At 48.3% G+C, this 20,923-nt stretch overlaps 1 protein-coding gene across 2 annotated transcripts in view; it reads left to right on the top strand.

Annotated features, from left to right (window-relative positions):
- LOC106590004 (AT-rich interactive domain-containing protein 4B) overlaps positions 1-15,583 on the top strand; it is a 202,320-nt gene extending 186,737 nt beyond the window's left edge. For both annotated transcript variants that reach the window (XM_082970601.1, XM_082970600.1), the window contains 3 exons: positions 3,243-3,503; positions 5,534-5,680; positions 11,316-15,583. In XM_082970601.1, the coding sequence (XP_082826727.1) occupies positions 3,243-3,503; positions 5,534-5,680; positions 11,316-11,455 (548 nt within the window). In that variant the 3' untranslated portion in view covers positions 11,456-15,583. The remainder of the gene's footprint in view (positions 1-3,242; positions 3,504-5,533; positions 5,681-11,315) is intronic.
- Positions 15,584-20,923: the final 5,340 nt, after the last annotated feature.

Below are 20,923 nucleotides of genomic sequence, written 5' to 3'. Positions count from 1 at the left end.
CAAGCTGATTCTATACCATTTAACAGAGGGGATCAAGCTGATTCTATACCATTTAACAGAGGGGATCAAGCTGATTCTATACCATTTAACAGAGGGGATCAAGCTGATTCCATACCATTTAACAGAGGGGATCAAGCTGATTCTATACCATTTAACAGAGGGGATCAAGCTGATTCTATACCATTTAACAGAGGGGATCAAGCTGATTCTATACCATTTAACAGAGGGGATCAAGCTGATTCTATACCATTTAACAGAGGGGATCAAGCTGATTCTATACCATTTAACAGAGGGGATCAAGCTGATTCCATACCATTTAACAGAGGGGATCAAGCTGATTCTATACCATTTAACAGAGGGGATCAAGCTGATTCTATACCATTTAACAGAGGGGATCAAGCTGATTCTATACCATTTAACAGAGGGGATCAAGCTGATTCTATACCATTTAACAGAGGGGATCAAGCTGATTCTATACCATTTAACAGAGGGGATCAAGCTGATTCTATACCATTTAACAGAGGGGATCAAGCTGATTCCATTTTACAGAGGCCAGTTCATGAAGGAAGGCTTGCTCGTTAAAGTTATTTAGCAAGCGTCTATGTCAAATCAGGACAGGTCATTCCACTGAGCAGCCATTACGAACACAGGCTGTAAAACAGTGATCACTAAGGTCATTACAGAAAACACCAGACTGATACCTATCAGGATTATTTGTGAGGATAACATCAAAGTGAGTAGCCTTTTCTGCGTGTTTGGAGTCATACATTGTGGGATTGGTGATAGGACGGACAGCTGATCGTCCTCGCAGTGGCAGACCACGTGTAACATCACCTGCACAGGATCGGTACATCTGAACATCACACCTGCGGGACAGGTACAGGATGGCAACAACAACTGCCCGAGTTACACCAGGAACGCACAATCCCTCCATCAGTGCTCAGACTGTCCGCAATAGGCTAAGAGAGACTGGACTGAGGGCTTGTAGGCCTGTTGTACGGCAGGTCCTCACCAGACATCACTGGCAACAACATCGCCTATGGGCACAAACCCACCGCCGCTGGACCAGACAGGACTGGCAAAAGTGCTCTTCACTGACGAGTCGCAGTTTTGTCTCACCAGGGGTGATGGTCGGATTCGCGTTTATCGTCGAAGGAATGAGCGTTACACCGAGGCCTGTACTCTGGAGCGGGATCGATTTGGAGGTGGAGGGTCCGTCATGGTCTGGGGCGGTGTATCACAGCATCATCGGACTGAGCCTGTTGTCATTGCAGGCAATCTCAACGCTGTGCGTTACAGGGAAGACATTCTCCTCCCTCATGTGGTACCCTTCCTGCAGGTTCATCCTGACATGACCCTCCAGCATTACAATGCCACCAGCCATACTGCTCGTTCTGTGCTTGATTTCCTGCAAGACAGGAATGTCAGTGTTCTGCCATGGCCAGCGACGAGCCCGGATCTCAATCCCATTGAGCACGTCTGAGACCTGTTGGATCGGAGGGCTAGGGCCATTCCCCCCAGAAATCTCCGGGAACTTGCAGGTGCCTTGGTGGAAGAGTAGGGTAACATCTCACAGCAAGATCTGGCAAATCTGGTGCAGTCCATGAGGAGATGCACTGCAGTACTTAATGCAGCTGTTGACCACACCAGATACTGACTGTTACTTTTGATTTTGACCCCCCCTTTGTTCAGGGACAAATTCTATTTCTGTTAGTCACATGTCTGTGGAACTTGTTCAGTTCATGTCTCAGTTGTTGAATATTGTTGTGTGCATACAAATATTTACACATGTTAAGTTTGCTGTAAATAAACGCAGTTGACAGTGAGGACGTTTATTTTTTTGCTGAGTTTATTTGAAAGTTTAATGCTTAAAACCGGCATCTCAAATTGTTTGGGGACAGACTTGGTGTAGACAACCGAGCACTGAAGGTGATCCTTGGTAAAGATTGCCGCTCCTCCACCTTTGGAAGATCTGTCTTGCTGAAAAAGGTTATAACGTGAAAGGTTAAGATCAGTGTTCAAAACACTCTTCCTTAACCACGTCTCAGTAATGACCAACACATCTGGATTGGAGCTGTGAACCCACACTTTTAATTGATCTTTTTTAGGTAATATGCTTCTAGTGTTAACGTGCAGAAAACCCTGGCTTTTACGAGAGCAGAAATCAGTGAAGCAGATATCAGAGCACAAGTCAGAATTGGGGCTAGCAACAGTAGATGGGTCAGGTTGTACATGCACATTTCCAGATATCATCAGCAGTAATACAATCAGGGCCCGGCAGAGGACAGGGAGAGCTCTGCAGTGCTGATTTATGACATCTGAATGTGCATCAGATGGCAACAAGATCATATTATACAGCAATTTCATCAGGTAACATGAACACAAAGCCAGCGAGAGGTGGTCAGAATAGGATGGGAGGCCAAAAGTCTGTAACCAATAGAGAGTCAGAATCCCGAGTGTGGGAACAAACAGTTGGTCTCACGGTTGGGTAAAGAAAGTTTGTTGTCAACAAAGTCTGCAGGAGTCATGAGGCAAATAGCAAAATGCACAATTTAAAAAATATATATAACGACTTGGGGCCATTTTAAGTTCAGAGTCACTCGCCCTAACAGTGCCTGTGTGCTGGAGGCGAGCGAAAGCTCGTAGAGAGGGGGGAGTGTGGTGGGGGTGCCTGTACTAGACAGTTGGAGACAGGCCAGGGCAGACGGTGAACAGAGAGGGGGAGACAGGCCAGGGCAGATGGTGAACAGACAGGGGGAGACAGGCCAGGGCAGATGGTGAACAGAGAGGGGGGAGACAGGCCAGGGCAGATGGTGAACAGAGAGGGGGAGACAGGCCAGGGCAGAGGGCGGGGGGGGCGGCCGGGCGCGGTGAACAGAGAGGGGGAGACAGGCCAGGGCAGATGGTGAACAGAGAGGGGGAGACAGGCCAGGGCAGACGGTGAACAGAGAGGGGGAGACAGGCCAGGGCAGATGGTGAACAGAGAGGGGGAGACAGGCCAGGGCAGATGGTGAACAGATAGGGGGAGACAGGCCAGGGCAGACGGTGAACAGAGAGGGGGAGACAGGCCAGGGCAGATGGTGAACAGAGAGGGGGGAGACAGGCCAGGGCAGACGGTGAACAGATCACCAGGTGGAATCCAAGCAGCAGGCAACAGGAGTAGGTGTCAAACCCACTTAATTAATATTTTCCTTTTGTCTCCCTATTCTCCTTTCTGCCCTGCCATCCCCTCCCTCCTACAGCCCACAGCAGTGACAGTGAAGACCAGTTAGTGGGTGAGTGTATGGCTAAGTCTTCAGCCTCCAAGACCCATGGTGCAGCAGACATGAAGGGGTCCATCTCGCCCAAGTGTCTCAGCCAAAGACAGGTTGATGGACACACCCCTCCATCCAGCCATAAGTACCACAAGGAGCAGCAGCATGGGGCCCAGGACCGCCACCACCCTCACCACAGAGAGCACCATGGCAGAACACCATCCGTCTACAAGTGGAGCTTCCAGATGTGTAAGTGTGCCGATACCAACCCTGGCTGTCTTTCACAGAGCCTCAACCAACCCCTGGCTGTCTTTCACAGAGCCTCAACCAACCCTGGCTGTCTTTCACAGAGCCTCAACCAACCCTGGCTGTCTTTCACAGAGCCTCAACCAACCCTGGCTGTCTTTCACAGAGCCTCAACCAACCCTGGCTGTCTTTCACAGAGCCTCAACCAACCCTGGCTGTCTTTCACAGAGCCTCAACCAACCCTGGCTGTCTTTCACAGAGCCTCAACCAACCCTGGCTGTCTTTCACAGAGCCTCAACCAACCCTGGCTGTCTTTCACAGAGCCTCAACCAACCCCTGGCTGTCTTTCACAGAGCCTCAACCAACCCTGGCTGTCTTTCACAGAGCCTCAACCAACCCTGGCTGTCTTTCACAGAGCCTCAACCAACCCTGGCTGTCTTTCACAGAGCCTCAACCAACCCTGGCTGTCTTTCACAGAGCCTCAACCAACCCTGGCTGTCTTTCACAGAGCCTCAACCAACCCCTGGCTGTCTTTCACAGAGCCTCAACCAACCCTGGCTGTCTTTCACAGAGCCTCAAGCAACCCTGGCTGTCTTTCACAGAGCCTCAAGCAACCCTGGCTGTCTTTCACAGAGCCTCAACCAACCCTGGCTGTCTTTCACAGAGCCTCAACCAACCCTGGCTGTCTTTCACAGAGCCTCAACCAACCCTGGCTGTCTTTCACAGAGCCTCAACCAACCCTGGCTGTCTTTCACAGAGCCTCAACCAACCCTGGCTGTCTTTCACAGAGCCTCAAACAACCCTGGCTGTCTTTCACAGAGCCTCAACCAACCCTGGCTGTCTTTCACAGAGCCTCAACCAACCCTGGCTGTCTTTCACAGAGCCTCAACCAACCCTGGCTGTCTTTCACAGAGCCTCAACCAACCCCTGGCTGTCTTTCACAGAGCCTCAACCAACCCTGGCTGTCTTTCACAGAGCCTCAAGCAACCCTGGCTGTCTTTCACAGAGCCTCAAGCAACCCTGGCTGTCTTTCACAGAGCCTCAACCAACCCTGGCTGTCTTTCACAGAGCCTCAACCAACCCTGGCTGTCTTTCACAGAGCCTCAACCAACCCTGGCTGTCTTTCACAGAGCCTCAACCAACCCTGGCTGTCTTTCACAGAGCCTCAACCAACCCTGGCTGTCTTTCACAGAGCCTCAAACAACCCTGGCTGTCTTTCACAGAGCCTCAACCAACCCTGGCTGTCTTTCACAGAGCCTCAACCAACCCTGGCTGTCTTTCACAGAGCCTCAACCAACCCTGGCTGTCTTTCACAGAGCCTCAACCAACCCTGGCTGTCTTTCACAGAGCCTCAACCAACCCTGGCTGTCTTTCACAGAGCCTCAACCAACCCTGGCTGTCTTTCACAGAGCCTCAACCAACCCTGGCTGTCTTTCACAGAGCCTCAACCAACCCTGGCTGTCTTTCACAGAGCCTCAACCAACCCTGGCTGTCTTTCACAGAGCCTCAACCAACCCTGGCTGTCTTTCACAGAGCCTCAAGCAACCCTGGCTGTCTTTCACAGAGCCTCAACCAACCCTGGCTGTCTTTCACAGAGCCTCAACCAACCCTGGCTGTCTTTCACAGAGCCTCAAACAACCCTGGCTGTCTTTCACAGAGCCTCAACCAACCCTGGCTGTCTTTCACAGAGCCTCAACCCCTCTAGATTGATGCCAGCTACAGGAATTCTCATTTACATCCCACCAGATTGTCTGTTACTGTACAAGTAGATTTGCCAGACAGAACCCTTTGTGATCACACCGAGGGCAATGGATAGAGGACTGACTAGTTTTATACTGTTTGGTTTAGCGTTCTACTCTGAAACAGCCCACTGATTCCTCTCCTTTCAATGTTTCAACTCCGAAATCCCCCAGAGTCCTCTCCTTTCAATGTTTCAACTCCGAAATCCCCCAGAGTCCTCTCCTTTCAATGTTTCTACTCTGAAACATCCCACTGATTCCTCTCCTTTAAATGTTGTTCCTCTCCTCCCCTAGCGGACCTGGAGAAGATGTGTAGTCTGGAGAGGATCTCCTTCCTCCAGGAGAAGCTGCAGGACATCAGGAACCACTACCTGTCTCTCAAGTCTGAGGTGGCCTCCATCGACAGACGACGCAAACGCATCAAGAAGAAAGAGAGAGAGAGTGAGTCATCATAATTGACAGTTTATTTGCTACCAGAGCTGTTATGGTAACCGCAATTAAAAAAAAGGGAGGAAGAAATGTCGTTTCTAACCCTGTAGTACTGTAGCTGGAGACCAGGCCATCCCTGTAGTACTGTAGCTGGAGACCAGGCCATCCCTGTAGTACTGTAGCTGGAGACCAGGCCATCCCTGTAGTACTGTAGCTGGAGACCAAGGCCATCCCTGTAGTACTGTAGCTGGAGACCAAGGCCATCCCTGTAGTACTGTAGCTGGAGACCAAGGCCATCCCTGTAGTACTGTAGCTGGAGACCAGGCCATCCCTGTAGTACTGTAGCTGGAGACCAGGCCATCCCTGTAGTACTGTAGCTGGAGACCAGGCCATCCCTGTAGTACTGTAGCTGGAGACCAGGCCATCCCTGTAGTACTGTAGCTGGAGACCAAGGCCATCCCTGTAGTACTGTAGCTGGAGACCAGGCCATCCCTGTAGTACTGTAGCTGGAGACCAGGCCATCCCTGTAGTACTGTAGCTGGAGACCAGGCCATCCCTGTAGTACTGTAGCTGGAGACCAGGCCATCCCTGTAGTACTGTAGCTGGAGACCAGGCCATCCCTGTAGTACTGTAGCTGGAGACCAGGCCATCCCTGTAGTACTGTAGCTGGAGACCAGGCCATCCCTGTAGTACTGTAGCTGGAGACCAGGCCATCCCTGTAGTACTGTAGCTGGAGACCAGGCCATCCCTGTAGTACTGTAGCTGGAGACCAGGCCATCCCTGTAGTACTGTAGCTGGAGACCAGGCCATCCCTGTAGTACTGTAGCTGGAGACCAGGCCATCCCTGTAGTACTGTAGCTGGCGGAGACCAGGCCATCCCTGTAGTACTGTAGCTGGAGACCAGGCCATCCCTGTAGTACTGTAGCTGGAGACCAGGCCATCCCTGTAGTACTGTAGCTGGAGACCAGGCCATCCCTGTAGTACTGTAGCTGGAGACCAGGCCATCCCTGTAGTACTGTAGCTGGAGACCAGGCCATCCCTGTAGTACTGTAGCTGGAGACCAGGCCATCCCTGTAGTACTGTAGCTGGAGACCAAGGCCATCCCTGTAGTACTGTAGCTGGAGACCAGGCCATCCCTGTAGTACTGTAGCTGGAGACCAGGCCATCCCTGTAGTACTGTAGCTGGAGACCAAGGCCATCCCTGTAGTACTGTAGCTGGAGACCAGGCCATCCCTGTAGTACTGTAGCTGGAGACCAGGCCATCCCTGTAGTACTGTAGCTGGAGACCAGGCCATCCCTGTAGTACTGTAGCTGGAGACCAGGCCATCCCTGTAGTACTGTAGCTGGAGACCAGGCCATCCCTGTAGTACTGTAGTACTGTAGCTGGAGACCAAGGCCATCCCTGTAGTACTGTAGCTGGAGACCAGGCCATCCCTGTAGTACTGTAGCTGGAGACCAAGGCCATCCCTGTAGTACTGTAGCTGGAGACCAAGGCCATCCCTGTAGTACTGTAGTACTGTAGCTGGAGACCAGGCCATCCCTGTAGTACTGTAGCTGGAGACCAGGCCATCCCTGTAGTACTGTAGCTGGAGACCAAGGCCATCCCTGTAGTACTGTAGCTGGAGACCAGGCCATCCCTGTAGTACTGTAGCTGGAGACCAGGCCATCCCTGTAGTACTGTAGCTGGAGACCAAGGCCATCCCTGTAGTACTGTAGCTGGAGACCAAGGCCATCCCTGTAGTACTGTAGCTGGAGACCAGGCCATCCCTGTAGTACTGTAGCTGGAGACCAAGGCCATCCCTGTAGTACTGTAGCTGGAGACCAGGCCATCCCTGTAGTACTGTAGCTGGAGACCAAGGCCATCCCTGTAGTACTGTAGCTGGAGACCAGGCCATCCCTGTAGTACTGTAGCTGGAGACCAAGGCCATCCCTGTAGTACTGTAGTACTGTAGCTGGAGACCAGGCCATCCCTGTAGTACTGTAGCTGGAGACCAGGCCATCCCTGTAGTACTGTAGCTGGAGACCAGGCCATCCCTGTAGTACTGTAGCTGGAGACCAGGCCATCCCTGTAGTACTGTAGCTGGAGACCAGGCCATCCCTGTAGTACTGTAGCTGGAGACCAGGCCATCCCTGTAGTACTGTAGCTGGAGACCAGGCCATCCCTGTAGTACTGTAGCTGGAGACCAAGGCCATCCCTGTAGTACTGTAGCTGGAGACCAGGCCATCCCTGTAGTACTGTAGCTGGAGACCAGGCCATCCCTGTAGTACTGTAGCTGGAGACCAAGGCCATCCCTGTAGTACTGTAGCTGGAGACCAGGCCATCCCTGTAGTACTGTAGCTGGAGACCAGGCCATCCCTGTAGTACTGTAGCTGGAGACCAGGCCATCCCTGTAGTACTGTAGCTGGAGACCAGGCCATCCCTGTAGTACTGTAGCTGGAGACCAGGCCATCCCTGTAGTACTGTAGCTGGAGACCAGGCCATCCCTGTAGTACTGTAGCTGGAGACCAGGCCATCCCTGTAGTACTGTAGCTGGAGACCAGGCCATCCCTGTAGTACTGTAGCTGGAGACCAAGACCATCCCTGTAGTACTGTAGCTGGAGACCAGGCCATCCCTGTAGTACTGTAGCTGGAGACCAGGCCATCCCTGTAGTACTGTAGCTGGAGACCAATGCCATCCCTGTAGTACTGTAGTACTGTAGCTTTTTTCCCGTATTGGTCCCCAGTGGGAATTGAACCCACAACCCTGGCGATGCAAACACCATGCTCTACCATCTGAGCCACACGGGTCTGAACCACAGACTTCTAAACCACAGACTACTAAACCACAGACTTCTAAACTACAGACTTCTAAACCACAGACTTCTAAACCATCTAAACCACAGACTTCTAAACCATCTAAACCACAGACTTCTAAACCACAGACTTCTAAACTACAGACTTCTAAACCACAGACTACTAAACCACAGACTACTAAAGCACAGACTTCTAAACCACAGACTACTAAACCACAGACTTCTAAACCACAGACTACTAAACCACAGACTTCTAAACCATCTAAATCACAGACTTCTAAACCACAGACTTCTAAACCACAGACTTCTAAACCACAGACTTCTAAACCACAGACTACTAAACCACAGACTTCTAAACCACAGACTACTAAACCACAGACTACTAAACCACAGACTTCTAAACCACAGACTACTAAACCACAGACTACTAAACCATCTAAACCACAGACTTCTAAACCATCTAAACCACAGACTTCTAAACCACAGACTTCTAAACCACAGACTACTAAACCACAGACTTCTAAACCATCTAAACCACAGACTTCTAAACCACAGACTTCTAAACTACAGACTTCTAAACCACAGACTTCTAAACCACAGACTACTAAACCACAGACTTCTAAACCACAGACTACTAAACCACAGACTACTAAACCACAGACTACTAAACCACAGACTTCTAAACCACAGACTTCTAAACTACAGACTTCTAAAGCACAGACTTCTAAACCATCTAAACCACAGACTTCTAAACCACAGACTTCTAAACCACAGACTTCTAAACCACAGACTTCTAAAGCACAGACTTCTAAACCATCTAAACCACAGACTTCTAAACCACAGACTTCTAAACCACAGACTTCTAAACCACAGACTTCTAAACCACAGACTTCTAAACCACAGACTACTAAACCACAGACTACTAAACCACAGACTTCTAAACCACAGACTTCTAAACCATCTAAACCACAGACTTCTAAACTACAGACTTCTAAACTACAGACTTCTAAACCACAGACTACTAAACCACAGACTACTAAACCACAGACTTCTAAACCACAGACTACTAAACCACAGACTACTAAACCACAGACTTCTAAACCACAGACTACTAAACCACAGACTTCTAAACCACAGACTTCTAAACCACAGACTACTAAACCACAGACTTCTAAACCACAGACTTCTAAACCACAGACTTCTAAACCACAGACTACTAAACCACAGACTTCTAAACCATCTAAACCACAGACTTCTAAACCACAGACTACTAAACCACAGACTTCTAAACCACAGACTACTAAACCACAGACTACTAAACCACAGACTTCTAAACCACAGACTACTAAACCACAGACTACTAAACCACAGACTTCTAAACCACAGACTTCTAAACCACAGACTTCTAAACCACAGACTTCTAAACCACAGACTACTAAACCACAGACTTCTAAACCATCTAAACCACAGACTTCTAAACCACAGACTTCTAAACTACAGACTTCTAAACCACAGCCTTCTAAACCACAGACTACTAAACCACAGACTTCTAAACCACAGACTACTAAACCACAGACTTCTAAACCACAGACTACTAAACCACAGACTACTAAACCACAGACTTCTAAACCACAGACTTCTAAACCACAGACTTCTAAACCACAGACTACTAAACCACAGACTTCTAAACCATCTAAACCACAGACTTCTAAACCACAGACTTCTAAACCACAGACTACTAAACCACAGACTACTAAACCACAGACTACTAAACCACAGACTACTAAACCACAGACTTCTAAACCACAGACTACTAAACCACAGACTACTAAACCACAGACTACTAAACCACAGACTACTAAACCACAGACTTCTAAACCACAGACTACTAAACCACAGACTTCTAAACCACAGACTTCTAAACCACAGACTTCTAAACCACAGACTTCTAAACCACAGACTTCTAAACCACAGACTTCTAAACCACAGACTTCTAAACCACAGACTTCTAAACCACAGACTACTAAACCATCTAAACCACAGACTACTAAACCATCTAAACCACAGACTTCTAAACCATAGACTACTAAACCACAGACTTCTAAACCACAGACTACTAAACCACAGACTTCTAAACCATCTAAACGACAGACTTCTAAACCACAGACTTCTAAACCACAGACTTCTAAACCACAGACTTCTAAACCACAGACTACTAAACCACAGACTACTAAACCATCTAAACCACAGACTACTAAACCACAGACTTCTAAACCACAGACTTCTAAACCACAGACTTCTAAACCACAGACTACTAAACCACAGACTACTAAACCACAGACTTCTAAACCACAGACTTCTAAACCACAGACTTCTAAACCACAGACTACTAAACCACAGACTACTAAACCACAGACTACTAAACCACAGACTTCTAAACCACAGACTTCTAAACCACAGACTTCTAAACTACAGACTTCTAAACCACAGACTTCTAAACCACAGACTTCTAAACCACAGACTACTAAACCACAGACTTCTAAACCACAGACTTCTAAACCACAGACTACTAAACCACAGACTTCTAAACCACAGACTACTAAACCACAGACTTCTAAACCACAGACTTCTAAACCACAGACTTCTAAACCACAGACTACTAAACCACAGACTTCTAAACCACAGACTTCTAAACCATAGACTACTAAACCACAGACTTCTAAACCACAGACTTCTAAACCACAGACTTCTAAACCATCTAAACCACAGACTTCTAAACCACAGACTACTAAACCACAGACTTCTAAATGTTGTTTCTGCTCCGTCTGACCACCATCTTGTTTCTTCTCCCCAGGTACAGTGGCTGCATCTTCCTCTTCCTCGTCCCCGTCCTCCAGCTCTCTAACAGCAGCAGTGATGTTGACGCTAGCCAACACTCCTGTGTCGTCCTCTTCCTCCTCTCAGAACTCTGTGGTGTCTGTAGAGTGTAGGTGACAGGACACCCCCTCACCCTCCCAACCTTCTGAGGCCCAGGACACCCCCTCACCCTCCCAACCTTCTGAGGCCCAGGACACCCCTCACCCTCCCAACCTTCTGAGGCCCAGGACACCCCCTCACCCTCCCAACCTTCTGAGGCCCAGGACACCCCTCACCCTCCCAACCTTCTGAGGCCCAGGACACCCTCCCAACCTTCTGAGGCCCAGGCCCGTCCACACCAACCTCCACCCAGGCCCGTCCACACCAACACCCACCCAGGCACGTCCACACCAACACCCTTCCAACAGAACAGCCAACCCACCCAGGGCCCGTCCACACCAACCTCCACCCAGGCCCGTCCACACCAACCTCCACCCAGGCCCGTCCACACCAACCTCCACCCAGGCCCCTCCACACCAACCTCCACCCAGGCCCGTCCACACCAACCTCCACCCAGGCCCGTCCACACCAACCTCCACCCAGGCCCGTCCACACCAACCTCCACCCAGGCCCCTCCACACCAACCTCCACCCAGGGCTCGTCCACACCAACCTCCACCCAGGGCCCCTCCACACCAACCTCCACCCAGGGCTCGTCCACACCAACCTCCACCCAGGCCCGTCCACACCAACCTCCACCCAGGGCCCCTCCACACCAACCTCCACCCAGGGCCCCTCCACACCAACCTCCACCCAGGCCCGTCCACACCAACCTCCACCCTGTAACTACAGCAGGGACCAGAGACGACAGAGAAACAAACAGGAGGACAGAGGACCATTTTTATATCCACAGCTGTTTCCGTTGGCAAGCTAAGTGCACTCGTATGATGATCGGCTGGAAGAATACAATGACAACAAAAATAATAAAATAATAAAATAAAATAAATTGATAGACATTTATAAGAGCTGTTTTCTAAAAGCTATAATTATATTACGTCTGATGTGGTTATTTAATATGGGGTTAGGGATGTCGTGTACTGTGTAGTCTGCCATCTTCTGTTGTATCCTATACAGAATGTCAATGCCACATTGGCATGTAGTGTGTACTCAAGGTAACCTTGCCACATGTTTTCTCTGTCCCCCTCCTCTCACTCTCTTCATCCCGAAGGTTTATAGCGTTAGACTGAAGGTTTATAGCGTTAGACTGAAGGTTTATAGCGTTAGACTGAAGGTTTATAGCGTTAGACTGAAGGTTTATAGCGTTAGAGTGAAGGTTTATAGTGTTAGACTGAAGGTTTATAGCGTTAGACTGAAGGTTTATAGCGTTAGACTGAAGGTTTATAGCGTTAGAGTGAAGGTTTATAGTGTTAGACTGAAGGTTTATAGCGTTAGACTGAAGGTTTATAGCGTTAGACTGAAGGTTTATAGCATTAGACTGAAGGTTTATAGCGTTAGACTGTAGAACAGAAATGAATGAGAGACAGGTGATGTACATGACAGATATTGGTGTTTATCTAAATATGGTTATTCTAAACATAGTGATTGTAGAGGTTGATGTAGAGAGAAGCAGTGTTCTCCACAGGGATTTTTAACAAGGTGGTGCTGAGCAGAAAGGACTCCGATTTGGGCATTTTTTAACACCTATAACTTCCATTTCCTGCAATCTAGAGCAACAAAATTGCCTTAAATTATAAGTAAAAAATATTTTCAGAAATTATCACACCTCTTAACTTATTCCACATTTTGTTTTTACAGCCTTTTCAAAATGGATTCAATAGATCATTTTTCTCACCCATATACACACAATACCCCATCATGACAAAGTGAAAGCGTGTTTTTAGATTTTTTTTTTTCAAATGTATTGAAAATAAAATACAGAAACATCTTTTACATAAGTATGTCAATACATGTTAGAATCACCTTTGACAGTGATTACAGCTGTGAGTCTTTCTGGGTAAGTCTGGGTAAGAGCTTTGCACACCTGGATTGTACGAAATGTGCACATTATTCTTTAAAAGATTCTTCAAGCTCTGTCAAGTTGATCATCGCTAGACAGCCATTTTCAAGTCTCGCCATAGATTCTCAAGCCGATTACAAGCATACCCATAACATGATGCAGCAGCCACCACCATGCTTGAAAAGTATGAAGAGTGGTACTCAGTGATGTGTTGTGTTGGATTTGCCCCGAACATAACGCTTTGTATTCAGAACTAAAAGTTAATTTCTTTGCCACATTTGAATCTGTTTGACTTGAGTGCCTTATTGCAAACAGGATGCATGTTTTGGACTTTTTCTTTTATTACATGTTTTAATTTAACCTTAAATTAACTAGGCAAGTCAGTTAAGAACAAATTCTTGTTTGCAATGATGGCCTACCCCGGCCGATGCCGCCCTATGGGACTCCCAATCACGGCTGGTTGTGATACAGACTGGAATGGATCCAGAGTCTGCAGTGATGCCTCTAGCACTGAGATGCAGTGCCTTAGACCGCTGCGCCACTCGGGAGCCTCTCATCCCTACCATAGGCCTCCTTGTTTTCACTCTGTCAATTAGGTTAGTATTGTGGAGGACTTACAATGTTGTTGATCCATCCACAGTGTCCTCCTACCACAGCCATTAAACTCTGTAACTGTTTTAAAGTCACCATTGTTCTAATGGTGAAATCTATGAGCGGTTTCCTTCCTCTCTGGCAACTGAGTTACAGTGCCTTGCGAAAGTATTCGGCCCCCTTGAACTTTTCGACCTTTTGCCACATTTCAGGCTTCAAACATAAAGATATAAAACTGTAATTTTTTGTGAAGAATCAACAACAAGTGGGACACAATCAGGAAGTGGAACGAAATTTATTGGATATTTCAAACTTTTTTAACAATTTAAAAACTGAAAAATTGGCCGTCAAAATTATTCAGCCCCTTTACTTTCAGTGCAGCAAACTCTCTCCAGAAGTTCAGTGAGGATCTCTGAATGATCCAATGTTGACCTAAATGACTAATAATGATAAATAGAATCCACCTGTGTGTAATCAAGTCTCCGTATAAATGCACCTGCTCTGTGATAGTCTCAGAGGTCCGTTTAAAGCGCAGAGAGCATCATGAAGAACAAGGAACACACCAGGCAGGTCCGAGATACTGTTGTGGAGAAGTTTAAAGCCGGATTTTGATACAAAAAGATTTCCCAAGCTTTAAACATCCAAAGGAGCACTGTGCAAGCGATAATATTGAAATGGAAGGAGTATCAGACCACTGCAAATCTACGAAGACCCGGCCGTCCCTCTAAACTTTCAGCTCATACAAGGAGAAGACTGATCAGAGATGCAGCCAAGAGGCCCATGATCACTCTGGATGAACTGCAGAGATCTACAGCTGAGGTGGGAGACTCTGTCCATAGGACAACAATCAGTCGTATACTGCACAAATCTGGCCTTTATGGAAGAGTGGCAAGAAGAAAGCCATTTCTTAAAGATGTCCATAAAAAGTGTTGTTTAAAGTTTGCCACTAGCCACCTGGGAGACACACCAAACATGTGGAAGAAGGTGCTCTGGTCAGATGAAACCAAAATCGAACTTTTTGGCAACAATGCAAAACGTTATGTTTGGCGTAAAAGCAACACAGCTCATCACCCTGAACACACCATCCCCACTGTCAAACATGGTGGTGGCAGCATCATGGTTTGGGCCTGCTTTTCTTCAGCAGGGGCAGGGAAGATGGTTAAAATTGATGGGAAGATGGATGGAGCCAAATACAGGACCATTCTGGAAGAAAACCTGATGGAGTCTGCAAAAGACCTGAGACTGGGACGGAGATTTGTCTTCCAACAAGACAATGATCCAAAACATAAAGCAAAATCTACAATGGAATGGTTCACAAATAAACATATCCAGGTGTTAGAATGGCCAAGTCAAAGTCCAGACCTGAATCCAATCGAGAATCTGTGGAAAGAACTGAAAACTGCTGTTCACAAGCGCTCTCCATCCAACCTCACTGAGCTCGAGCTGTTTTGCAAGGAGGAATGGGCAAAAATTTCAGTCTCTCGATGTGCAAAACTGACAGAGACATACCCCAAGCGACTTACAGCTGTAATCGCAGCAAAAGGTGGCGCTACAAAGTATTAACTTAAGGGGGCTGAATAATTTTGCACGCCCAATTTATCAGTTTTTTATTTGTTAAAAAAGTTTGAAATATCCAATAAATTTCGTTCCACTTCCTGATTGTGTCCCACTTGTTGTTGATTCTTCACAAAAAAATTACAGTTTTATATCTTTATGTTTGAAGCCTGAAATGTGGCAAAAGGTCGAAAAGTTCACGGGGGCCGAATACTTTCGCAAGGCACTGTAGGAAGGACGCCTGTATCTTTGTAGTGACTGGGTGTATTGATACACCATCCAAAGTGTAATTAATAACTTCACCATGCTCAAAGGGACATTCAATGTCTGCTTTTTTTTACCCGTCTGCCAATCGGTGCCCTTCTTTGCGAGGCATTGGAAAACCTCCCTGGTTTTGTGTTTGATTCTGAGTTTGAAATTCACTGCTGGACTGAGGGACCTTACCGATCATTTTATGTGTGGGATATAGGTATTAGAGGTATTTATTCAAAAATCATGTTAAACAACATTTTTACTCCTGAAATTATTTAGGATGGACATGACAAAGGGGTTGAATACTTATTAACTCAAGACATTTCAACTTTTCAAAAAACAATAATTCCACTTTGACATTATGGGGTATTGTGTGTAGGCCAGTGAAACAACATCTCCATTTAATCCATTTTAAATTCATGCTGTAAGACAAAGTCAAGGGGTGTGAATACTTTCTGAGGGCACTTACCCCCTCTTCATAGTGACACAGCCAGTCCACAAGGTGGAGCAGCCCCCCTCTTCATAGTGACACAGCCAGTCCACAAGGTGGAGCAGCCCCCCTCTTCATAGTGACACAGCCAGTCCACAAGGTGGAGCAGCCCCCCTCTTCATAGTGACACAGCCAGTCCACAAGGTGGAGCAGCCCCCCTCTTCATAGTGACACAGCCAGTCCACGAGGTGGAGCAGCCCCCCTCTTCATAGTGACACAGCCAGTCCACAAGGTGGAGCAGCCCCCCTCTTCATAGTGACACAGCCAGTCCACGAGGTGGAGCAGCCCCCTCTTCATAGTGACACAGCCAGTCCACGAGGTGGAGCAGCCCCCCTCTTCATAGTGACACAGCCAGTCCACAAGGTGGAGCAGCCCCCTCTTCATAGTGACACAGCCAGTCCACAAGGTGGAGCAGCCCCCCTCTTCATAGTGACACAGCCAGTCCACAAGGTGGAGCAGCCCCGCTCTTCGTAGTGACACAGCCAGTCCACAAGGTGGAGCAGCCCCCCTCTTCATAGTGACACAGCCAGTCCACAAGGTGGAGCAGCCCCCCTCTTCATAGTGACACAGCCAGTCCACAAGGTGGAGCAGCCCCCCTCTTCATAGTGACACAGCCAGTCCACGAGGTGGAGCAGCCCCCCTCTTCATAGTGACACAGCCAGTCCACGAGGTGGAGCAGCCCCCCTCTTCATAGTGACACAGCCAGTCCACAAGGTGGAGCAGCCCCCCTCTTCATAGTGACACAGCCAGTCCACAAGGTGGAGCAGCCCCCCTCTTCATAGTGACACAGCCAGTCCACAAGGTGGAGCAGCCCCCCTCTTCATAGTGACACAGCCAGTCCACAAGGTGGAGCAGCCCCCCTCTTCATAGTGACACAGCCAGTCCACAAGGTGGAGCAGCCCCCCTCTTCATAGTGACACAGCCAGTCCACAAGGTGGAGCAGCCCCCCTCTTCATAGTGACACAGCCAGTCCACAAGGTGGAGCAGCCCCCCTCTTCATAGTGACACAGCCAGTCCACGAGGTGGAGCAGCCCCCCTCTTCATAGTGACACAGCCAGTCCACAAGGTGGAGCAGCCCCCCTCTTCATAGTGACACAGCCAGTCCACAAGGTGGAGCAGCCCCCTCTTCATAGTGACACAGCCAGTCCACAAGGTGGAGCAGCCCCACTCTTCATAGTGACACAGCCAGTCCACGAGGTGGAGCAGCCCCCCTCTTCATAGTGACACAGCCAGTCCACGAGGTGGAGCAGCCCCCCTCTTCATAGTGACACAGCCAGTCCACAAGGTGGAGCAGCCCCCCTCTTCATAGTGACACAGCCAGTCCACAAGGTGGAGCAGCCCCCCTCTTCATAGTGACACAGCCAGTCCACAAGGTGGAGCAGCCCCCCTCTTCATAGTGACACAGCCAGTCCACAAGGTGGAGCAGCCCCCCTCTTCATAGTGACACAGCCAGTCCACAAGGTGGAGCAGCCCCCCTCTTCATAGTGACACAGCCAGTCCACGAGGTGGAGCAGCCCCCCTCTTCATAGTGACACAGCCAGTCCACAAGGTGGAGCAGCCCCCCTCTTCATAGTGACACAGCCAGTCCACAAGGTGGAGCAGCCCCCCTCTTCATAGTGACACAGCCAGTCCACGAGGTGGAGCAGCCCCCCTCTTCATAGTGACACAGCCAGTCCACGAGGTGGAGCAGCCCCCCTCTTCATGGTGACACAGCCAGTCCACAAGGTGGAGCAGCCCCCCTCTTCATAGTGACACAGCCAGTCCACAAGGTGGAGCAGCCCCCCTCTTCATAGTGACACAGCCAGTCCACAAGGTGGAGCAGCCCCCCTCTTCATAGTGACACAGCCAGTCCACAAGGTGGAGCAGCCCCCCTCTTCATAGTGACACAGCCAGTCCACAAGGTGGAGCAGCCCCCCTCTTCATAGTGACACAGCCAGTCCACAAGGTGGAGCAGCCCCCCTCTTCATACTGACACAGCCAGTCCACAAGGTGGAGCAGCCTCCCTCTTCATAGTGACACAGCCAGTCCACAAGGTGGAGCAGCCCCCCTCTTCATAGTGACACAGCCAGTCCACAAGGTGGAGCAGCCCCCCTCTTCATAGTGACACAGCCAGTCCAAAAGGCTCCCTATCCCCTGGTCAACAGGCTCCCTATCCCTGGTCAAAAGGCTCCCTATCCCCTGGTCAAAAGGCTCCCTATCCCCTGGTCAAAAGGCTCCCTATCCCCTGGTCAACAGGCTCCCTATTCCCTGGTCAAAAGGCTCCCTATCCCCTGGTCAAAAGGCTCCCTATCCCCTGGTCAAAAGGCTCCCTATCCCCTGGTCAAAAGGCTCCCTATCCCCTGGTCAAAAGGCTCCCTATCCCCTGGTCAACAGGCTCCCTATCCCCTGGTCAAAAGGCTCCCTATCCCCTGGTCAACAGGCTCCCTATTCCCTGGTCAACAGGCTCCCTATCCCCTGGTCAAAAGGCTCCCTATCCCCTGGTCAAAAGTAGTGCACTATCAAAGGAGCAGGTTGCCATTTGTATAGACCCCTCCTGTATTTTACCCTGATATTACCCTCCTGTATTATACCCTGATAGAACCCTCCTGTATTATACCCTGATAGAACCCTCCTGTATTATACCCTGATAGAACCCTCCTGTATTTTACCCTGATAGAACCCTCCTGTATTATACCCTGATTGAACCCTCCTGTATTATACCCTGATAGAACCCTCCTGTATTATACCCTGATAGAACCCTCCTGTATTATACCCTGATAGAACCCTCCTGTATTATACCCTGATAGAACCCTCCTGTATTATACCCTGATAGAACCCTCCTGTATTATACCCTGATAGAACCCTCCTGTATTATACCCTGATAGAACCCTCCTGTGATAGAACCCTCCTGTATTATACCCTGATAGAACCCTCCTGTATTATACCCTGATAGAACCCTCCTGTATTATACCCTGATAGAACCCTCCTGTATTATACCCTGATAGAACCCTCCTGTATTATACCCTGATAGAACCCTCCTGTATTATACCCTGATAGAACCCTCCTGTATTATACCCTGATAGAACCCTCCTGTATTATACCCTGATAGAACCCTCCTGTATTATACCCTGATAGAACCCTCCTGTAATATACCCTGATAGAACCCTCCTGTATTATACCCTGATAGAACCCTCCTGTATTATACCCTGATAGAACCCTCCTGTATTATACCCTGATAGAACCCTCCTGTATTATACCCTGATAGAACCCTCCTGTATTATACCCTGATAGAACCCTCCTGTGATAGAACCCTCCTGTATTATACCCTGATAGAACCCTCCTGTATTATACCCTGATAGAACCCTCCTGTATTATACCCTGATAGAACCCTCCTGTATTATACCCTGATAGAACCCTCCTGTATTATACCCTGATAGAACCCTCCTGTATTATACCCTGATAGAGCCCTCCTGTATTATACCCTGATAGAACCCTCCTGTATTATACCCTGATAGAACCCTCCTGTATTATACCCTGATAGAACCCTCCTGTATTATACCCTGATAGAACCCTCCTGTATTATACCCTGATAGAACCCTCCTGTGATAGAACCCTCCTGTATTATACCCTGATAGAACCCTCCTGTATTATACCCTGATAGAACCCTCCTGTATTATACCCTGATAGAACCCTCCTGTGATAGAACCCTCCTGTATTATACCCTGATAGAACCCTCCTGTATTATACCCTGATAGAACCCTCCTGTATTATACCCTGATAGAACCCTCCTGTATTATACCCTGATAGAACCCTCCTGTATTATACCCTGATAGAACCCTCCTGTATTATACCCTGATAGTACCCTCCTGTATTATACCCTGATAGAACCCTCCTGTATTATACCCTGATAGTACCCTCCTGTATTATACCCTGATAGAACCCTCCTGTATTATACCCTGATAGAACCCTCCTGTATTATACCCTGATAGAACCCTCCTGTAATATACCCTGATAGAACCCTCCTGTATTATACCCTGATAGAACCCTCCTGTATTATACCCTGATAGAACCCTCCTGTATTATACCCTGATAGAACCCTCCTGTATTATACCCTGATAGAACCCTCCTGTATTATACCCTGATAGAACCCTCCTGTATTATACCCTGATAGAACCCTCCTGTATTATACCCTGATAGAACCCTCCTGTATTATACCCTGATAGAACCCTCCTGTATTATACCCTGATAGAGCCCTCCTGTATTATACCCTGATAGAACCCTCCTGTATTATACCCTGATAGAACCCTCCTGTATTATACCCTGATAGAACCCTCCTGTATTATACCCTGATAGAACCCTCCTGTATTATACCCTGATAGAACCCTCCTGTATTATACCCTGATAGAACCCTCCTGTATTATACCCTGATAGAACCCTCCTGTATTATACCCTGATAGAACCCTCCTGTATTATACCCTGATAGAACCCTCCTGTATTATACCCTGATAGAACCCTCCTGTATTATACCCTGATAGAACCCTCCTGTATTATACCCTGATAGAACCCTCCTGTATTATACCCTGATAGAACCCTCCTGTATTATACCCTGATAGAACCCTCCTGTATTATACCCTGATAGAACCCTCCTGTATTATACCCTGATAGAACCCTCCTGTATTATACCCTGATAGAACCCTCCTGTATTATACCCTGATAGAACCCTC

The sequence above is a fragment of the Salmo salar genome, chromosome 28 (assembly GCF_965601325.2).
Source record: "Salmo salar chromosome 28, fSalSal1, whole genome shotgun sequence".
NCBI lineage: Eukaryota > Metazoa > Chordata > Actinopteri > Salmoniformes > Salmonidae > Salmo > Salmo salar.
Note: the sequence above shows the minus strand (reverse complement) of the source record. Positions and strands in the feature narration are given on the sequence as shown.